The following is a 23322-nucleotide window of genomic DNA, read 5'->3' on the forward strand; positions in this document are numbered from 1 at the left end:
ACTATTCTGAGCACATGACCACTGGAGGGCAGAACTCCTCCCCTCTTTCCAGGGAGCCAGAAAGGACTGGAGATAATTCTAGTCTAAGGTCTCTCCTACCCTTCCCCCAGTTCAACATACACTGCTCAGAAACCTGTCAAATCTCTAGACAATGAGCTTCTTTCTGCATCTAGTTATTTCAGGAACAAGTGCTGCAAATGTGAGAACTCAATTTAAGTAATCATAAACATGTATAGTGGGTTTCTTTTCTTTCCTTCCTTCCTTTTTTTCCCATCCTTTCCTTCTTCCTGTCTTTCAACCATAATTCAGCATAAAATATAATCAACCAAGTATTTTTCCCCAAATCAGTATCTTGAGAAAAATCTTCACTAACAAAATTCTCGATAAAAATTGAATTTACATACTAAAAGCAGAATACCACAAATGGTCCTACTAGTGAGAAACTCCATGAAAAAATAATAGGAAGAATGAACCTGAAAGTAATGCCTCAAAATGAATGGATTTTCTTATTCTTAACTGTAAAGTGACTGCAGCTGTGTGAGTGCAAAAATTAAAAATAATTCAGTCATATTTCCACTCACTTCCAGACAAATTTTTTTTTCTTTGATTCAGTTCTATACCAAATATGCAATAAAGGAATAAAAGCTTTGTTTGGAACTAAACACCAGGAGAACTGATCACGGACTATTCTTGATGGCACTCAACGCATTTAAACAGGACAAGTGTTATGACAACTAATAATTAAATTAAAAAGCTTCACAAAAACGGAGACATTTTGTTAGAACAGGTGATGCCGAGAACTTGTAAATCATTCACAAGTGTTGATACTTGTACATACAGAGAGTAATTCCAGACAGGCTACCTTTCCACATCTTTTTCAGTAGTGTGGATACATCAGCCAGAAATACAGTTTAGCTTTCTGATCCACAACAGCATTTGTAAAGTTTTATCTCAATGGGAAGAAAACAATCCTACATTTTCAGGAGAAAACTGAAGGACCACCATCCACAGTACTGATGGAGAATAAAAGGTGAATCAAAAATGCTATTTTACCACCATTTTCAAATTAGGACCATACTTAATAGCTAAATAGAAGATTAGGCTGCTCTAACTCAGTGGTTTTCAAGCTGTGGTCTGCAGACTTCTGTGGCTCCTAGACTAATTCCAAGGAGTTTGTAAAAGGTAACAAATGCAAACAAGTCCAACAGTTGCTGTTCACTACAGAGAGTCTGCACTTCCATAAGAAGCAACATTAAGAATGTACAAATAAAACCACTTGAAAGTCAGTGCTTTTATCTGTCCTTTCCACCATCTGAGAGAATTCTGCTTTTCATGCTGACGCAAACACACATATATACAACTATTCATCCCATCTGTTCCAACTACTCCCTGCCTCAATAGCCTTTAGCATATTCTGATGCCTTTGATATCAACTCTAAATTTGTCTTTGTCATTTAAAGATCGCACTCTCACCAGTATACTTCCAGTTTACACAGCCTTTCCCAAAATTCTGATGCAGCAGCTAAGACTCTAATATAATTAAGACATCTTTCAAAAAAACCCTCAAGCAGCCACTAGAACAAGCAATAAGAAAGGCCAATAAAAACAATAAAAGAGGAGCAAGTTATCTGGAATGTTTCTGCTGAAAGACTCGCTCCAAATACAGTGTCAATTAACAGATAAACTGAAACCTACTATGTTGCCAATAGCAAGCAGCCAATTCTAAGCATAAGAGCTTAAATTCCTAGCCTTTCTTCTCTTTATATATGCTATAACATACATTTAACTAAACAAACTTACCATACAGGTACGGGAGTTCTCTCCTATGAATGAATCTCTTAGCACCTGAGTAAGTTTACTTGCTCTGAATGGTGTATGAGGTTTATTTCGGCCTAAGGCTCTAATGCACTCCTGAAAGCACAAACAGGTTTGTATTATTCACCTCATCACAAAGAAAAAAGAGATAATACAAATGCAACTCAAATTCAGAAAATACAAGCACTGGATATCTTGTTATCCTTAAGATATCATTTAAATTTACCACTAAAGCTTGGATTCAGGAAGTGTTAGGCTTTTGCCTCTCATTAAGTTCAGTAGAAAACTAGGAACCCATACATGACTTAGTAGACCAAAAACTTTCTGAATCTCAGCCAAAATGTTTACATTTATTTTATCTAACAACAACAACAAAAAATTCAGTGTTGATGTTAAATTTCCAGACTAACAATAATTTCTGATTATCAGCTGCAAAAGCCTGAATGATGTACAGCCTCCACCAACAGAAGAAGTGTGGTCAGTGAGATGTATTAATACTATCAATTAAAAGCAGTAGCTTTGATTGCTGGCTCTCCCATTGACTTTCTTCTTTACAGCTCAGAAGAAAAACTGGTGCCTAAACTTCCTGAAAGCTTCCACAGCTCACAGACATAGTTAGTATAGCTCCATATTCATATACTCAAAGTCAGAAGACACTTGAAAACAGAAGTCATTCCCTGTTTTAAGATATTGGTAATATTAAAAATTGCGAATAACGCCTCCTCTTTCAGTCACAAGAAGGGTATGAGGCTAAACTAATATTTGTAATTGGTTGGAAAGTTCCAGTGAGAAATACTGTACAGAAGTAAATATTATACAATTACTATAGAGCAGCTAAGAACGACAGTGCAAACCAAGATAATATTAATCTAAACATCACTTCTACCCACTAAGAGATGTAATGTCAGCTAATAAATTACTTCTTATGCAAAAAAGTTTAAATTTAAATTTCTGTTTTGTTGTTGTCATCATCACATTTTGGTCATTAATTCCTGTTTCTGGCTTTGCCTTAATACTTTTTGTCCACACATCTCTTCCGATTTATGGTTTCCTTGGTACAGTTTTAACACAAGTCCATACAGAGCTTCTTCAAACTTTTTACAACTGTACATCAAGAGCTGTTCACATTAGCTTTGATTTTAATAGGACCAGTGGACAGAACGCTTTAGTGTTATATATATACTTCCAGAACAGTTCAGCTATTCCTCCAATTGCAAGTGTATCCTTGTGGCCTTTTGAAATTTCCTAGAAACAGCTTCTCTCAAAAGCCAGGCTAGAAACTGCAGACTGATAATCCAAGAAAGCACTGCAACTGTGAAACAGCGTAAAACAGAACTAAAAAGGGCTCAGAGTGAAACTGCAATGATACAGACCAGAACAAACACAAGGGCAAGTAGGCTTAAACTAACACGATTATTTAAAAACTCACTAGCTGAATTTTATAGAATGGACATGGCTCAGGTAAACAGAAAGACTGAAACTTGTTGAATGTGAATTTCACATGCAAATGCTGAAAAGGGCTCAATACTTATAGGTGAGCAAGGCAGTGCATTCCTTGAAATTTTTGAAATCATTTGTGTGTTACTACTATACTTACTCAAGGAGAAAAGCAGATTAGACAGGAAAGGGGCAACAGATTTTCAACAAGTGACATCACAAACTAAAAACAGTAACAAATGTATACATTTAATTATTGATACTGCAACCAACAAATTTAATTGAAATATTTTAATTTACTGTAATGATTTTTAGTTTGCTCACTTTTGAAAAATTAAAATTGTATTGTTTGCTTAAGAGTAAGAGGATTATAGGAGGGCACTGCCAGCTTCTAAATTAATGGAGTTTTTAACTACTTTTGCTTTTCATCACAGCTCAGAAAACCAGGTAATAAAATGACAACACTCCTTCCATGTGGAGACATTACAGAATTAACTTCTTATTCCAAAAATATGAACAGGTTAAAACATTTAACACAGGGACTGGTATCAGCGTGCCAATATCAAATCTTGTGTTAGCACCAAAGACCACTCTTCAGAACATACTAGCTTATTTTGAACTTGATAATTAACAACTTCAAGGGTCTTGACTACAAATGGAGAAGCTGTATAATGTGTTTGGGGATAAATGAGAAACGGAGAATTAACATTTCATTAAGAAAGAGATATGTGTTATTGTACTGCTGTTTAGACCTCTGGAAGACCTTGACTTATTTTTATTTCCCCTTCCCACATAATTTATATAATTGAGATCACAACCACCAGTATGGCAGCAGCAGAACTTTTCACTATTATTAAAAGAATAAGTTATATGAAAATTAACTAAATATGTTGTATGGGTATTGTATCAAAGGCACTAGCAAGTACAAAAGCTGCAAGTAAACGAAAAAAGCAAAACCAAAACAGTTTTATTCAATCACATTTGAAAATAAGTGATAGAGTCAACAAAATATTCCCTGCATTATTTATTTTGATGCTAAATCAAAGCAAACTGCAGTTCCGGAATTGCTGCTACCAATTTTTCAACAAGCCTTAAAATTTTGTAATGACACGTTACAATTTTGTGGTGTTTTGTGAGATCTAGTTACAGGTAGATACACGTCTTCTCCCAAGTTTATATTGGGTATAAAAGAGCAGACACAATGATTTGGGGTTTAGATTCTTTATATAAAATCACAATGCTGGTGCAGAGAGAAGTTAACCTAAGCAAAGCTCAGCAACAGAGATAAATTTTGGGACATTCAAAATTACTGTTTCTCCAACTGAGACCAAAAAATTACTTGCCTTATTTAGACTGGATCTCTTTAGAACATTATAAAACACAGGACAAAGGAGTATTTGAAAATTTAAATAATATTTGTTAACATCTTGTGTTCTGGATTAACACATGAAAATCTGTGAAGCAATTGTATCAGTTAAGATGGTTTACTATACACAGTAGTCAAAAATGGATTCCAACTTTCAAGGTTTAGTTCTTTTCGGATATATTGTTGTGTTGTTTTCTTCTTTAGTGAATTACTTAGAAAACATTGATAAGACAGTGGTAAATAAACATGCTATAAAGGTTTTAATCTGGTCTAAAAAACCTAATATACTGAGATCAGTAAGAATATTTCCAGTTAGTATTTCAGACCTTGAGTAACAAAGTAAGTTATCTCTCCTCCCATTATAGGTGTATATCAGAAAAATCTTCATACCAATTACTGTGCGTGTGCATGTGAGTGTGTGTGTGGTTTTAAGCTACATGAAAGTTGACAGCACAATGTTTCTGCAATGTTTCTACTAGGTAATTACCAAGTGTACTTTCAGGCATTTAGAGGAAAATCAATACATTATTTTACCTGTCACATCAGTAGTCAATGTAGACAAGCAAAGCCTGTGAAAACACTTGTTTTAATAGTCATTGCTATTATATGAAGAAGGCTTCCACCTACTCAGACACAATCAAAACATTTCAGTTACCTTGAGTGCTAAAAGGCTCTTGTTAATTTCAGCACCTTCCAGTCGTGTCTGCCTATCTGCGCTGGAAGTATCTGCTCCTCTTTCATTTCCAGCCAAATCAATCAGAGAAAATTTACCATGCAATTTCCCTTTCCTTCTGAGGATAATCTGAAACACTGCATGGCTTCGAGATGAGTGTGCATTTGCAGATGTCTGACCAGATGTCCTTTAAATAAAAGGAAAGAAGGGAAGGACATATGAATACTAGTTGGAACACATGAAGGACCATATATGTTAAATATACTAAACATGAATATTATAATATAATATTAAATATACTTAGAATGTTACTTTTTCCAAGGAAAAGTCCTCTATCTTCTTATATGTGTTGACAGTGTGTCTAACATACTTCTGGACACTACAGATGCAACCCTAATAATATGATGCACATAATACAATTATACCTATTTTTCCATCTCTTTGAACAGAAATGGAAGATTAATAGTGTTTTACCTTTCTCTTAAAAGCAAGAATAATCAGATCTTCAAATATTTCAGGCTATCAGACAGTTCACATGTAAACTGCCAATTGCATTTTTATCTGAAAAGACAGCCGTCTATGTGAAAGACTGATTTTAAAAACAATGAAGCCGGATTTTAACAAAAAGTAAAAATATTACACTTAACCTCTGTCACTATACATCAAGACATGCCTTAGTTCTAAAGAACTAAGAATCGGGCAGAATTCCAGATTATTAATGATGTGAAGTTAGGTCAGTAAGCTGGTTACATAAATGCATGCATTTTATACCCTGTAGAAAAATCAGTTCTTATTTCTCTCTAGGAGGTAGAGCAACTCTGAACTACCTTTATTCAAAAGGCAGGCAGATTCCTTACTTGCAGCCAACATGATCAAAAAACCTTGCATATTAGAAAACCATTGCTATAGAGAGACATAAGAAACTTGAAAGAGATGCTCTGACTCTCTAATTTACAATGAAAAACTGGTGGAAGCCATGGGAGATACCTGCAGCTGTTGCCTATTTCAATAAGCTTCAGCACATCTTCAACACATTTGACTTCCCGTTCCTGTAATCCCACCACTTGAACTTGCTGTTTACCATCTTCTAACACTCTTAATTTTGTCTTCCTGTTCAACAAGTCAAAAACCTTAGGGATGAGGGGGGAAAAGAAACAGAACAGTTTAAGCAAAGGAGCTTTAACTCCTTTTATTTCAAATCCCGTATCAAAACATGCAAAGCACTCCATCCAAAGACATGATTGGAAAACACAAAAAGAAAAAGCTTTTATATGACATGCTTACAATCCTCCTTTGCAACACAGAAATTTCTCCTTCCTCAGAAAAAAGTCAAGTACTTACCTTACCACTGTAGATCTCAAAAAATGTTGCATATACTTGAAGTTCTAACTTCTTATAATTTGGCTTCTTTAGCATTAAAAACACATCTCGAGCTGTGAATACATTTCCAAAATACAAAGAAATCTAGTTATGTATTTTCACTTAGTAAAGGCTCATTAATGCGTAATATCCTGTTTTACAGCATCCCTCATATTTTGCAGGTAAAGCTGGTAGGGTCAGTCAACCAAGTCTAAAACACTGCAGTTAAAACTGAACACACGGCAAGATGCAGAAGACCCAGAAATTGTTAACTCCCTTATTTATCAGTTACATTTCTTTTATTTTCTAAGTAATATACACATATCAAAACAAAGACTTCACATCTAAGAATTACGTTTGATGCTACCAAGGCGCCTGTAATGCCAAATATGAAGACCTTGTATTTGTACACCAGGAAGTAGAAACTTTATTGACTTCAACTATTGATCTGCAACTAATTTGCAAAAAGCCAAAAGACCAATAAAGTCACTCACCTGCAAGTGCATATATTCCTTTAGAACAATCCTGGTTCTTTCCTGAAAAGTCACCACCCATAGTCTAAATTAAAAAAAAAGAAAAACCACCAAAAATACACTGTAAAGATCACAGAATTGCAACTTACATATTTGTTACTTATTAGAAGTCATCTAGTTAAGTGTGTACTATACATAAAAAGAAATGTATTGTTGATGTGTAGAATACTTACATGGGTTTTTCCGCTGCCTGTTTGCCCATATGCAAAACATGTGGCCATTCCCCTTTCAAATATTGTCTCCACTAATGGTCGTGCTGTAAACCTTAAAGGCAAAAAAACCCGAACAGTATGTAAGAAGCTTTAAGATGCCACTACCGCAAGGCCCCTGTACATTTTAAGGCCATAAGTGACAAAACTGGTTCTGTACTTTGAGAAGCCAAGGATATCTCCAAATTAATCCTGAACTAGAGGCTACCAGTTTCAAGCCATTAAAATATCCTAGATGATTAAAGAAAAGCTCCAAGATCTCTCCCATTTATTTTAAAACAATTTTATTATCTATTAAACCCAAAGAAAAAAAATGCTTGTTTTAATGATGCAACATAGATAGCACTGCTAACTACATGGAGTTTGCAGCTCCCTAAACATAGCATTAGAAGATATGGAAGTAGGACAGTAGGACAGGTAAATACTTAGGTTTTGCCAATACAGAAATTCTACTTTTCAACTCAGCTTCCAAGATTTACTTGAGGTGACAGCTGGCCAAAACAGCATGGCACTTCTTAATACTTTGAGAACATACATACACTGAAAAAACGCTCAAGAAAACATATACCCCAGCTCTTAAGAAAGGAAAAATATAGAGACTGCTGAAGGATTATTTGATGTGTTAGAAAATCTCAGAGTATCATTTTTCTATTTTAGAGAATTAATTTATACTTAAAAAAGATGCACACCTATTGCTCCTACTCCAGCTGCTTATCACCATTACTTCATTAAAATCTCCAAAAGCAAAGGGTAACTCTAATAGAGAAAGCGTCAACAATCCGTCTTTTTAAACTTCTTCCAGATGTTTACATGCAATATATGTTTAGTGACAGAAACAAGAATGATTGTTTAGAAAAGAACTGAGGTGTTACAGCCTCGTTTCATTCCACTTTAGAATAAACACAAGATCACTTACAGATATTATATGGGAAACACTGGCCCACTAAGCCACCAAGGCTTATGCAAAATGTAAGTTTAACTGAATCATCAATTTTTAATTAAAAAAGTACCACATGATTCCTGATCAGCCATAGTTTTTCCCTTTTTTTCCCCCTCTAAGTATTTATTTCCTTTGTCCTCAAGAGGCTATTTCCCCATAAATAGATATTGGTTCTTTTGATATTTAAAAAATAAATTTCAAGCAATGAAGCACACACTATTAAATCCCTTTGAACCCAATTAAAGAGATTATTTTGATGGTTTATAATACAGGGACTTAATTATATCTATTTTAAAATAAGACAAAATACAAATATACCTATAAAAGGTTTGATAGGGCATTACAGAACTCCAAATGGTACCAAATCAAAACATTCCAACTTTCCTTCTACTAATAATCTTTATTTACAATATTGATCTTTCAGAAATATAAACTGCGGTTCACTTATAAATCCGAAAGACATATCAGTTCAAACTAGTGTGCATTCTTCAATACTAAAGAAAACTTGCAACTCACTGTTGCGGCTCATGGATTCAGACATACTTGCAACATGGCTTAAGACAAAAAAAAGTAATAAGAAAAAGGGCAGAACATTTCTCCTTGCCAAACTGAAGAACAGCATTTTAGCTGGCTGAAGATAACGGAAATAACTTATCACACAGTTTTTTTCACTGTGACCCTGAAATTCTGGTGAGAGTGTACTATGATACCTATCTTGCTCTTAATCCTTCTAGTACAGGAGGACTTGAAATGGATTATCCTGCAATTAATAATCATCATTGTGTCATATATGGGAGAAGAAAGAAGCCTGTACTACTACACAGACTTGATATTTACTCTTTCAGTATGAATACAAGCATCTTTCAGCATTTTCCTGTATTATCACTAACTTATTATGCAATGTATAAAAATTGTCCAGAAGAAACTCAATACAAAAATATAATAAACGTGTATGCCAAAAATGTCCTTTCACAGTTAATCAATACATTTGCAACTACAAATGAGGAACAGTAGGAAGGATGGAGATTAAAAGGATTGGTTGCTATTCCAAAAGGCACACGTTGCCAGCTAGATGCATCTCCCACAGACGTTCTGTATTGGGAAAGAAAAGATGCTAGTAGTAAACAAACATTAAAGATAACAATCTCCAAGGGGATAGTTTTGCTGAGGTTTACACTTATGAAAGACTCTTAGACTAACAGACTAAACAGACTTTCTTTTTGCTATCTTTCCCTTCTTACTTATATCAAGCATAAGATAGAAATTTTCATTTTCAAGTACTTTTTATAATTCTTTTATTATGCATTTTCTCTTATGCAGACAGAACATTAGCGTCCAACATCCATCAGGACACAACATTGACTTTCACTTTCTAGCTGTTGGATAAAAAAAAAAAATTTTTCTCTTCCATTCCTCTTTAAGGTTATGAGAAGCACTTCTCAAACATAAGGAAAGTTATCTTCTCAATCAATATTCCTCACAAAAAGTTTCAGAGCATTTAGACCGTGTACCAAGATTATAATTCTGTCTATATTTGCCTGTTACTGGTATCTACTCACTGACTTGTAGCACACAGATAAAGAGCTCGTTCTAAACAAGTTAACTCAATACTTGGTGGACTATTTTGAAAGCACTGTGTGCATTAGTCTGTGCCAACTGGGGGAGTGAAACAGAAGAATAAAGGAGAAAAAATGGAGATCTAAATACATTGGGGGTGTCTTTGTTGTTGTTTTTTTAAATCAGAAACATACAGCTTTTTGAGCCAGATCAGTTCTTTCCCCTATATCTCTGTGCTGTATCAGCTAGATTGCTTCCAATAGCCAAACCAGCAAAGTATTTCAGCAATATACTGCATAGTAAATATAACCTCTCTCTCTACTTTTTCCCTACCCTTTTCTAATTTCTTTCCATCGATTCTCTTTATCTTATATTCAAACTGCAAGCTCTTTGACGCTGGAACTGTCCTTTCATTCTGAGTTTCTAGAAGACCAGAAATAATAATTAGTGCCTCAGGTGCTGCATGGATACAAATTAATAACTCAATAACCCTGAGTAAAATGGAGAGTCAATGAAGCTGTTCAAAAATTCAGCAGTTGAGAAGGCAAACAATATACGCTACAGTCTGGAAAGGTAGGGCTTGGATTGAGAACTATATGGTCAATACAAGTGGAGATGAAGATGCAGATGAAAAATTCAGTATAAACAGAGTTAAACCAAAAAAATACAGACAAAAGTATAGAGGTAGTGATACATATATCCGGTGACACAGAGAATAGGAGTGAAGTCCATGACCAAGGTAAGCCCACAGTTATTGACAGGGAAGATGAATGAGAAAAAAGGTTCACAAAAAAAGCATATACACATACCTGTAAACCATTTCATTAGGAGCCGTGTCATCAAAGGCATAATCAAAACGAAAAGTTTGGTTTTCTAGGTACCTTGTTAAATCCACCTTTTGTTTTGGTTCATGTACCATCACAACATCTTTACTAGGAATTGTTATTACATCAAGGTCTTTCATTAAAGTTTCTATAAAATAAGTGAAATATATATATATTTAACTAGCAACATATTTTGTTTACATTTTTTCATTGTCTACATTCTTATAATCTAAGATAACACAGCTCCTCCAAGTAACAACATTGCAATGGACCTGAGCTTCTGGTACCTAGATAGCAATCTGCTAAATAAGAGATTTTATGAGAAGTACTCCAAAGTTGATTAAAAAAATAAGATCACTAATTATGGTACTATCATTATAGCTTGGTACGTATTTTAAAACAACATACAATGGATTCTATAATGGATTTGATTTTTTTCCCTGTGGCTCATGTACTGTTCTATTGATTACTACCATATGCTTTGAGCTTTTACAAATAACTGCTCTTCTGGAGACACTGGATCCTACAGTCTAATGCTATGTGGACTGTCGGACTTACAAACACAAAGAAATTAACATCCTCCTGAGAAATTTTTATTTGATATTTTTTTCTTTTTATCTTACTTAAATCCTTGAAATTAAAGACTAATGTTTCAAAGCTTTCAAAAAGACAAATTTTGCCTGTATTCTACATAGAGATTTTCCTTTGTAGATTACTACTGCAATCAAAATTTTAAGTCTTTAATATAGAATTACTTCAGAGCAAAGTGCTTTCTAAAAATTGTCCTGTAAGCAGAAAAAGATGAAAAAACTAATGATGCTTCCTATCACTGGGAATGAACAAAAGCCATCTAGATGTGATTTCAATACTGTGTTCCCAGGTTATAATTACTAGACAGCCCTACAATTTACAGCTAATTGCATGAGATACGAGTCAGCAAAACACACAGAACCCACTGATCCATGATATGCACAAAAATAAAGATCCTTTGTACATATAGTCAAGATCACTAATGTGTCCTACTTGCATTTCTATTTAAAATTTCTTAAGGCATACAATTCAACAATTTGATGTGGCTTTATAAAATCAGATAGAAATCGTATCATCAGTAAGCATACTGATCAAACAGTACCATGGTTACCACTGCATGACATTGCACAGAAGCAGGAGTATGCATTCATGTCACTATACAACCAAATTTCAAATGCACTGCAATAAAATAAAATGTAATTATTCTGCAGTAATCATAGAGAAGAAATAAAGAACACTGGTGAAAACAGATATATGAAGGTCAATTCTTTGCAGCAAAAGCTTTTTAGTTAAAGCAGTCAAAAGTTGTTTTTTCTTAAATGGTTGTTTGCAATAAGACATTTATTTGCTCCCAGCTATTTGTTAAGACAACCTGTGTTCCTTACTGATGAAAATTTGGAATAATGTCTCTGAAACCCACCATACACTTCTCAATCAACAACTGGTGCTAACAACACCTAAAGACTTTAGTGAAGATTTTGTGTTTTTAAGACTGACAAAAATTGGTCTATACGCCTGATTTCTATCAGATGATTTGAACACCTTACATTACTTCAAAATACAGAACATGAAAAGGGAAAAACAATGTTTCTGACATATGTTATTATTGTAATAATAAAGGAAACAACATATTTGTATTCTTCCTCTTCTGGGCATTAAACACTGGTATCTTTAATTCTTTTTTATTCTTCAATTTTAACATGTGGCATGAAAAATATTGTTTCTTGTGAACTTTCAAAATTTTAGTGCATATTCATTAATTCCTTTTTATTATAATTTATTCTTAAAAATGCAAAGTAACTTTTGTGCAAACCTCATTTTTTGCTTAGACACTCATCTTCCTACAAACTCCTTAAAACTGTTTTCATAATAGGCTCCAAATCACCAATACCTAAGATATGCAACTTGCACAGAATCAAAACCCACTTTTGAATCATAACTCATGCCTCATGACAGCTGTCATTTACTGTAATTTCACTTTCTTAACTTCAGTGCAGACAGAAGGTGGCCTTCCCCCTAGATGTATTGGATTTCTAAGACATATTTTATTAAAGATAACCTATAATGCTAAAATGGAAATTTAACTACTATAGGAACTGTGTGTTGAATGCCCTTATTACATAGGTTATGTACAATAGTTTCAATTAACCAAATTTTGAGATTATTCATTCCTTTCAGGTCAATAAAAGAAAAAGGACAGGAGAAATACAGGGAATAAGAAAAAAGAGTCAGGAAAGCAACAACACAGAGGGAAAAAATAAGAGAAAAGAAAACTAACTATACACTAATATCAATTTATCTTTTCCCTTTCCCTTACAATCCTCCCATATCCCCCTGAATGTGCTTGCTAAAGTATTCCTCGATGTGTACTTCTGACAGTACAAGAATAATAAATGCATCCTATGTTGTTTCAGAGTCACAGTGATGCTCTTTGAGTCCTTTAGCTAAACAAAATATAGCAAAAAGAAAGGGAAAGAAACATCTTTCAAACTGAAAATCAGCTTACTTCAGTGCTGAATTCAGACAGGTTCCAATTCAGAAGTAAGTGCAGTTCCTAATTTCCCACTGAGAGTAAAGAACTTCATGGGAAAACTGGGATTTAATAAGAATTGAAAACCTGTATGCTCTTCTGGAATACAAACTCCAGTCTGGTGAGCAGACAGTAAGAAAAACGTTGTAACAATATTCCTATATATAAAAACAAGCTACTAGGGACTGATTCCAGTACCTAGAAACAGGTGTTTAGTGCCATTTTATATGCCCTAGGGTAACTTGTCCAGCCTGGAGCTACAGCTTCAGGAGATACAACTCTCCAAATTGTCTGTAATCCACTAGCCCTGTGAGAATGTCTTGGATACCCTTGGGCACCTATCACATCATAAGACACCTCTGTTTAGGCACCCAAATTGTTCCTGCAATGTTTATAGTTCAAAGTGGTCTTGAATCAAAGATACATATGTAAAAAATGTGTGGAAACATTTTATTGGGTAGCTCACTGATCAGGAGATTATTCAAAGGATAGTTAAGGTACACTTAAAAAGAATGGTGTTCCTAAAGTAGTGTAAAATTACTCAGGAAATTCCAGTTGAATTAACTCCCAGATCAACTAAATACATCTCAGATGACCTTGGAAAAAACTGCACTGTCCCTCTGTGCCTTGGCTCTCCATCTATAAAATGGTAATAATTAAACTACTTTTTACCCAGTCTTTATCTAGGTTATCTATAAATCTATGCATTTCCTGGTTCCCTCATGCATATTATCTAGCATTTCCAGTATATGACCAGTATTTCTGCATCTCTTAATAATATTATATTATCAGAAGCAGCTTTTCAGAGAGAAATTCCTCAAAAATTTGTATGATCATACCTTTTTTATTGAGTGGTCGTTTTCGTACACAAACACATATCCTGTGTTCATCAATCTACAAAGAAAAGAATCTTTCAGTGAATTACATCCTAATTCCAGTTATACAATATTTTATCTCTATTTTTTAAATTAAGTAACTGATCAGTTAAATGAAGAGACATTTACAAGGCAGTGAGTCATCTGAACTTGCAAAAGCCCATTGCATCTGCACAATAAACATGAACCCAAAAGGGAGAACCAGACATGACGAGTAAAAAAACCTCCCTGCACCTATTGCTCTGATCCTATAGAGTACCAGCTACATCTTGGAACACAACAAGCAAATACAGGTGTATTAGTGTAGCTACGCTAATGATGGAAATTGTCAAATCACGTGGCCTTCCAAGAAAATTGAGACTACAGAGGCTGATTACTTAATACCTGCTGATATTATTTTATAGTTAGAATATAATTAAATGACATAAAATACTTAATAATTATTAATTTCATATCTTAGGAATTCCAATGCCTACTAGTTTCAATATCATCAAATTACTGAAAAAATAAACCCATGGTATAAAGAATACTGATATATATATTAAACTACTTACTGTTGATATTTATAGACGAAAGTATATTCAAGCTTTTAAAAACTAAAAAACAAATCAGAAATAAAAAGGGATGAAAAAATTCACACCTCCTGAGGTACTTACAGGATCTGCAGTTGTCAGTGGTCTATAATCCAAACTTCCTCTGAAATCTCTTATCATACACATAATTTCATAATTTGGGTTTGTAGCATCAACATCCTAGGAAAGTAAGCAACAGAAGTTCCAATACACATATTTTTTTTCTGAAATGGATTCATTTAAATACCTTCCAAATTAACTTATAAAAAAATACACATTAGCTGAAATTTTAATATTTCTCCAAGACCCCAGAAATGTCTTGACTGCAAGACTATTTTTGGTTGGCATGTAATACAAAACACTCTTTAATTGAGGTCTCATTAAAAGTCTATTCAAGAAAGAGAAATGACTGCCTTTTGCCAGCATCTTCACAGTAAAGAAATATTCCTGAACAACGGCACAATAACATATAGACTATATGCTCAACTATTCTTAATCTGAGATAAGGCAGTTCAATGGACAAATGGATAGATTCTATGAATAGAGGTACTACAAAACACCCTGCAGAATACAGTGCAAATATCCCAGCTGCTCTAAACACACCCCTGCTGGATCCAAGTCGATTACATGATGTTGATCCTACTACTAGCCCTGAGTAAATTCCTACAGTTACTCAGATGCATTGGAAACATACTTCCAACACTTGAAGTTCCAATGAAAGCAGAAGCGACCCCCAGGATACACAGTATCCTACGTCCAAGCTCACAAGCCCTCCCACCCCTAGACAAGTAAGAGGCCACGCATGGAGACCCTGCAAGTCTTGCTAAACCAGAGCAACTGAGCTCATTGTGAGCTAAGCTGATTCTCTGCAGAATCACTCAAATGCCTTTCCTGTCATTTCTCCCCAGTACTGTCAGATTTTACACAATTTCAGGACATCCTAATGATGGCATACACAGCCAGCTCTGGTGCTCAAACCTTATTAACATTTGCACAACTCCTCACAAATTAGCTAAAACTGCTTCTGGACCACCACTGGTTATAGAAATAGGATAGGCACCTTCACACAATACTGCATAGGGGTTAATAAACTGAAATGCAGCCAGCTTATGCCTCTGCATCTGTGACATGGTTAATCCTCACCTCAGATAAAACTGTGCCTTGGTAATTAGAAGTTGACTGCACCTTTAAGTTTTCCACTCTGACTACAGTGTACTAAAAACTACTTACAGTAAGTCCATTCAAAATGTATTACTGCTGAAATGTTTCCTTCTAAAATTCAGAAAGGACTATTGCTTCTTATGGAAAAAGTATTTGCCTAATATTCTTCAAACTCTAGTTAAAGCTGTTCCCTCTTTGAGGACAGTGGCTGCCTGATTATTGCTGTATTTCACAACAACAACAGAACACACAAAGCAACAGAAAGCACAGATACGTAAAGATCACCAAGACAAACAGAACTTCCTCATACAGAAGCTTAAGACTCAAATCCAACGGGAGTCTTCTTGGAAGTGAAAAAAATAAAATTTTAGGTGTAGTACCATGTCAAAGAATTTTAATATATAGAACAAAAAATATCTGTTCCTCACAGACAAAGACATGCTAATGTTTTGTATTTGTTTAAATGGATGAAAATTAGAGAACACGAGTTCCGCATACATTATTTTAGGTCAGCTTAGTCGTGGTAATTCTTATGTCATTAGCAGATTGGTAGTACCTCTTTAGAGAGACTAACACATATACATAGGCCTGTCAACAAGATTATGCTACTAGCTTTGCTAAAGCTTTTACACTACTGTCATTTAATGTTAAGAGATTTTCTAACAGGATTAGCAACTTCATGTCTTTCACCAAAGTTTCTAACAACTCACTGCCAAGTTGCCTGCATGATGCAAAGCTAAATTCAAAATACACAGACAGGTTTAAAGAAAAAAATATCATTCTTCAAATCTGAGTCTCGAATACTTCTTCTTCTAAGCTTCAAAGATCAGAAAAAACAATTTATCACAATGTTGTAATACTTCACCTAGAATAACAACCTTATCTAAAAGCCAAAGGTTTGATTATATTTTATCAATGTATCTTCCCTAAGAAACAGTTATCACCAGTACTTGATTTTTAAATAACCACGGAAAGATAAGACATTACAGAAATTACAAGCAATTATTTCTGCAGAAAGAAAGAGAGGGGAAAAAAATTTCTAAAAAAATAGTTACCAAAGCAATGCAACTGTGCACCAAAATACTTATCAAACTTGTATATAGGAAGAAAACATTTAATTTCAAGATTGTAACAGTTCATAACAATTACTGAAGACTGCAAAAAGCACAAGTACTTTGCATACATCTTCTCTTGCTGGCATATGTTTTCCATCTCTGAGCTAAAAATACTAACCTGAGCTCTTTTTTCTCTAAGTTCTTGCTGCTGTAACCTTCTTTTTTCACGTTTCTCTTGCAATTTTTCAACCTCTTTTACACAATTAGATTTTCTACGTGCTTAAAGAAAATGATACGATTTAAAGATATTTTCAGTTTATTGCATGAATTTAGTTACTTACACTACAACATTTCAATTATATTAATTTAGCAATAATTAGAATACATGTATTTACATCAACTAACTTTTCAAGCAAATCAGTACTAGTATAGAATTATTATGGCAATTTAATTTCTAAAATTTATAAAATAACTGAATTAGAAAAAATCATGGAAACAGGACAACAATTACACAACCAAAAATATAAGGAAAATGACCCTCAAAAATATTTGGACAAATACATGTGATCTCTTGGTTTGAATTCAAAGAAAAATTAGGCAAATTAAAAAAGAACAGCCATGGTTAAAAAAAGATAAAGGAAAAAACAAATGCTAGCATGACTATGACAAAACTGAACATTTGTTTAGCACTCTGAAAAAGCTTCTTAAGGAAGCCTACAGACAACTGCATATATAGACCTTTTGTCATTTATGGACAACAACATAATCCAAGAGAATGTACATGTAATGCCCAGAATGAATGAATCCTTGATACACGATTTACATACAAGGGGGTCCAAATTCCTTTTTTGCAGCTTGAACTGGAGATATATCTGAAACACTACCATTCTGTTGTGAGGAGGAAGACTGTTCAGGAAGCTGAGTAGGCCGTGCACGTGCAGAACCAACCACTGCAAAAGAAAAGCACAAAGCTGATCTAGGTATGAAAGATTAACATTTTCCCTATTTCTATCCAACTCCAAAATACTTTATTATGACAAGATAAAAACAAGGCTCCTTTCAAGAAACAGCAATTTACTAAGGGCAGAAAAAAACATACATATGGAAAGTCTATTAATAAAGACATTCAGTACGTAGCCTTTTTTACCTAATGTTCTATACCAACACAACAGAATTATTAAGTACCAATGCCACACATGCATGTTTTTAAATACTTCAGTACAATTTATTATGTGCACAAAGTGAAATATGTACCTGGAGATTTGCAGTACTGCAGTCTGAAGTACTGAAGTTTTATTTATACTGTGATAAAACCCAAAAACCTAGTTAGAAGCAAGACCCTGCTGTTCCACATTCTCTAACAATTACAAAATGGTTCCAGCCCATTGAACCTACAACTTCTGGCAGAGTAGAGGGACATAAATGAAAGGCAGCGAAGTGCCATACAATCTACAAGTGGAAGAAACAAATCTTTTTGACGCTATATTACAGGGGATGTATGCAATCAATACGTCTAACTAAATTTATGCATTGATTTTATATGTAATAAAGATGGTGGTTTCTAAAGGTGCCGAGTGATGTCTCTTCTCAGTGAATTCTGCGGGAGCAGTGAGCATGCAGGCCTCGTCGGTAGAGCTGAATGCTTTAAGCTGTTTTTCAGAGTTGCTTCAAACAGCTCCACTTCGGCTGGCCAGTTTCTTATACACATTACTAAAGAGGTCTGTCAGGAGGAGTATGAAAGTGAAGGTAATAGCTCTGATTATTAGTTTAGAGATGACATTCCAAACAATGCCAGCACTGTATACAACATGGAGACAACTATGGAAACAAATATCAAATGGGTAGACAAGACAAATGCCCAAATCAGTTCCAAATATGGTAGGAGATATAGATTGTAGCATGAATTAAATACACTGAACAAAACAGTATGTTAAGAAAAGCTTAATTACAAGACCAACAAAGAACAAATTCTTAGGTAAAGTGTGAATAATAAGATGTAGAGTTCCCACTAAAATGCAAGTTACAGGGCTTATTCTATATCAAACAGATCACTTACTACAAATGACAACTTGTACAGATATTTGATGTAATCATGCAATGCCAATAGTAGAAAAACTTTCAAAACAAAAGTAGAAAGAGTTGAAAATAAAAAAATTATAAAAAGGCAGAAAGTGAGGAGGAGACCACATCAATAAAATGTTTCAAATTTAGACAAATTAATTTGAAAAAAACATCCTGATAAATTTCTAGTTTGTTTACACCTCCAGAAGCAAATGACAGAAGGGAGAAAGTGAACTCAACGGTTCCTCAGAAGAGATTCTGAACACTAGCAACAAAAACAAAGATAAGCAAGCCAACCTGTTTTTCAAATTTAAACAGATGGAACGGAATCTAGTCATTAATTTAAACAATAATGTTTGAAAGAATCCCATCACCATCATCAATAGAAGTCAGTTAAGCTTAGCGCCTGGAGAGAAAAGGTAAACACTTTCTAAGCAATTACTATTCCTTCTTATATTCTAGACGTGTTATATCTATATTCAGCTAACACATATTTCATTCACCCACCCTCCTGTGATATTTCAGCATTTTATATAGCTTTTTGCTGTGGACTGTAGACTGAGAAATAACCTGTAGGGTTTAAGTAGTCTTTGAATGAATGTTTACAGGGGTCTGTTAGAAAACTGAAAGTGTAAGAACTTTTAAATGCACCATTTAGTGTATATTAAAGCACTGTGAAGCTGAAGCAAACTGAGCATGCTTCAATTTGCAAAAGTCACACATGATTTAATGTAGCATAATTAATGAACTTCAAACTTCTGCACCTTCAGTTCATTCAGCTTAACCTTCTTAATGTTATATTGCTTATATGGCACTTGCATATAAATACTATTTGTACAGTATCCATTTCTAAATATCCGGAGGAATAATTCCAGGAATGATGTGCTATGTCCTTTACCTTTCTTACAGGTACATACTGAACTAGAAATGCAGAATTACTACAGAATTTTAGATTAGCATGTCTTCCCATACTTTAACATGTTCCCATATTTTTAGTTCCGTGAAATGGAAAGATACATTTACCTCTGTTATCTCTGGCAGGGGTGTCATTCTTAATTGGTGCCACAGTCCGCCGACTCTATAAAGAAAGAAATCTCTGTTATTTGATCACCTTATTACTGAAAACGTAAACTGCAGCCCCACCTCTGCTTAATTCCAGTGAATAAAAATAACATGCTGCCAGTAATACAGAAAGGTGACTGCTGCAAAATCTCTCCAAGAAAAGCATGGAATGAGGAGTCCTTGAACTATACGTACTGTTTCAAAACAATCTCAAACACCTTTTCAATACTTTTTCTTGAGATATATTCAGTAATATAAGCATTAGTCCTCGATTCCCTCTCTCTCAGACATGTTCTTAAAAATCTTTTATCTTTTCCCTATCCACCACAGGAAAAAGAAGGGAAAACATTTATAAAGTAGATCCACAGACAAAAAGTTAGACTTAAAAATTCAAGGATTACAACATGCATAGGAGTACTGTAAGTTTAATATGTGCATGTTGCTTAGGTATTACCAACCTTCACAATTTTGTTTACTTTGGCTGATGGAGTAGGTGGTGGTGGTGTCTCTGGACTAGGCTCAATATCTTCATCAGGTGCAAGATCTGGGTTAAGTGAAAATATGCTTTCCAAGTCAATCTGTTTAAAAGAATATAACACACATTTATAAGCCTTTGGATAAATTCACCCTCTCCATCTCTCCTCTTAAGTTTGAGAATACACAATAAATATATTTAGTGTTTTTACATCACAATTGGTTAAATCTATAACCCGAAACCTCTCATTTCTAAAAAGAGCTTAAGCTTTGTTCTTTGTATTACTTGAAAACATACGCATTTCAGAAAACAAATGAATTAAAAATGACCAGTAGATATTAATAATTTTGTAAAGGGATAAAATTAAAACAAAAGTAGTCAGTATGACTGTGGTAAATTGACAATTACTGTAGAATATGAAAGACATTCTATAAAACAAAGAGACCTCAATTACTTGAAATTTCCCAGATAATTCAAAAAATAAAAGCACAGGTGGAAACCATGTTAAATTTATCAGCTATTTTTTTTCTTGTAAGTGTTACTTATTCAAAATGCCATGAGGGAGCAGGGGGGAGTGCTGGGGCCAGGACAGGGATTATATCTCAAAAATAACTGGTTTCAGAACTATTGAAACCTGGTTTCCTGGAGATCTTAAATGCTTTGGTCTCTAGACTGACATTTCGCCCGGCTGGACCTTTCAAAGACCTTATTACAGTATGGTTCTGTATGTCCAAACAGATAAGCTCTTTCATCGGTAGGACATTCTCACAATTTTTTTTTTGCTTTTCCCCTGTTTTCACAAAACTGCTGATGTGTAGTTTCTGAGGTGCTTATCCAAATCTCAGCTGACATCAGTTGACTGGTCCAAAATTTACAGGAAGAGGGGATAGCAAAGCATAACTGGGACACACAGAGACACAGTTTCTCAAGGAAAACAAGGCTGGAAAATTATTGTGCAATAAAAATAAATAAACAAACCAGAAGTTCAGTTCCACAATAATACAAACACCAAAAGATTTCTAACCTAGCCCTCCCACTAGTTTCCTGTCGGAACTGCAAGTCATTGTCCTCCTCAACAATCTGATTTTTCTACTTGTAAATAGGGGATAATGAGGACAGCCCTTCTAATCTGGTTCAAAATCAATAGATGAAAAGCACTATCTAAAAGCTATGACAGAGACCTCAGGAAGTCAAATTGAATACAACAGAAACCAAGGCTTGTCCAAATCTGGAACCAAAGAATCACTAAGTAATTTAAGATTTATATTTTCCTTTTGCTTTCAGTGCAAATTCCAAAGCAGTATGCAGTTTTCTCTCTCTTTTTTTTTTTTTTTTAAGAGAGAAAAGTTCTAAAATGATGAAGTTTACCTCTTTGCCTTTAGTGTCTCCATTTTCAATCCATTCAACAGTCACACTTTCATTATCTTCATTTAGAGATGTTACCATAGCTTGGTGAATTCGACCTGGAAAGCAAATGCAAATAATCATTTATTAACATGTGGGAAAGTTTCCCAGAAATTATTTTAATCCCTGTACAGGGAAACAAAGAGAGAAGCAGAAAGGAAGGTTAAAAAAAAAAAAAAAAAAAAAGATAAATAAAAGATGATCTCTGACCACATACTGTAAATTGGCTCAAATCTCATCCACTAAGGGACGTTCTAATACAAGAGTATACAAATGAAAAATTGAAGAAACAGAAAACTGAGTGGTAAGCAAGCAGCATACCATGTGAAAAACACAATTTAAACCCTGTTTTCTTTGAGAAGTTTTGATAACAATTGCAACACCATGAATCTCCTATTGGCAGGAAGGTTTACTATGGTGCACTACACAAAGGGGTTTTTTTCTCCCTTCACAGGCTGCTACAACATTAAATGTTGACATAGGAGCAAAGTGCCTTGAAATTGAATTCTGATATCCATTTCTGATGAACGTTCAAACAATTGATCATTCAATTAAAATCAAATTCCCTGCATCAACAATTCAAATCATCGTTTTAGAAACAACTGTTAATACAAATTGTAAAGCTGGAGTTAAGGTGCCATTGCTATGTCTTCTCAAACAAGAGAGCCAAAGTCAGCAAGCCCCTGTAATGTACAATAAAAATAGGAAACTTTCTGTAGGGAGAAAGATTTTCCATCTTAAATATATAGTGCATCACAAATTCTTTTAATATCATCTGTCACACTTTATCGTATTTCCTACACATGGTAGTGAGGAGCAATTGTAATAACAGCTCAGCTATGCACTGACACAAAAGGAGCAAGATGCAAGTATCATGTTGATTTCATATCTATGCTTTGCCCTAGGAGTACCAAGAACTGGGGTTTCCAAAGAATACAAGTCCAGTAAAACCACTCCTCTAATACTCTCCTTTAATGAGCCATAACAGAAATAAGCAATTCCTTACTCTATATTATATTTGAGAGGAAAACATAAACAGTGCAGTAAAAAGGAATCCTAAATCATGTTTTATCTATATTAAACCCTAAAGGAAAAAAAAAAAGTCCTCTAAACTCAGCACACAAAATGCTTACTCCTAAAGCTTTATACACCCAGAAGGAAGTTTCTTCATTACAACTGTAGTTAATTCTTACATGAACTCCCTCAAAAATCACACAGTTTTTATTTGTTTATAGCTTACAGCCAACCCACACCCACACCTGCACTGCAGATGCCTTTAACAGGCCAGCTGGAGTGCAGCAGAGCTCCCTCCGGCACAAGCCTATACACCTATGCAGCTTCCAGAGCAGGCACCTGGGAGCAAGAGCAATCTGGCACTTCTGAC

At 34.5% G+C, this 23322-nt stretch overlaps 1 protein-coding gene across 6 annotated transcripts in view; it reads right to left on the bottom strand.

Moving 5' to 3' along the window:
- Window positions 1-23322, bottom strand: part of LOC112987106 (kinesin-like protein KIF2A) — a 59169-nt gene that overhangs the window by 14371 nt on the left and 21476 nt on the right. For 4 of the 6 annotated variants that reach the window (XM_064500475.1, XM_064500476.1, XM_064500478.1 and 1 more), the window contains exons 2-15: window positions 21903-21997; window positions 20518-20637; window positions 20021-20075; window positions 17764-17886; window positions 17115-17215; window positions 14805-14900; window positions 14113-14167; window positions 10699-10861; window positions 7357-7447; window positions 7145-7208; window positions 6633-6724; window positions 6279-6421; window positions 5274-5478; window positions 1801-1911 (exon numbers count right to left, since the gene is read on the bottom strand). In XM_064500475.1, coding sequence (XP_064356545.1) covers window positions 1801-1911; window positions 5274-5478; window positions 6279-6421; window positions 6633-6724; window positions 7145-7208; window positions 7357-7447; window positions 10699-10861; window positions 14113-14167; window positions 14805-14900; window positions 17115-17215; window positions 17764-17886; window positions 20021-20075; window positions 20518-20637; window positions 21903-21997 — 1514 coding nt within the window. The remainder of the gene's footprint in view (window positions 1-1800; window positions 1912-5273; window positions 5479-6278; window positions 6422-6632; window positions 6725-7144; window positions 7209-7356; window positions 7448-10698; window positions 10862-14112; window positions 14168-14804; window positions 14901-17114; window positions 17216-17763; window positions 17887-20020; window positions 20076-20517; window positions 20638-21902; window positions 21998-23322) is intronic. The other 2 variants (XM_064500477.1, XM_064500479.1) reach the window with 1 other exon arrangement.

The sequence above is a fragment of the Dromaius novaehollandiae genome, chromosome W (genome assembly GCF_036370855.1).
Source record: "Dromaius novaehollandiae isolate bDroNov1 chromosome W, bDroNov1.hap1, whole genome shotgun sequence".
Classification (NCBI taxonomy): Eukaryota; Metazoa; Chordata; class Aves; order Casuariiformes; family Dromaiidae; genus Dromaius; species Dromaius novaehollandiae.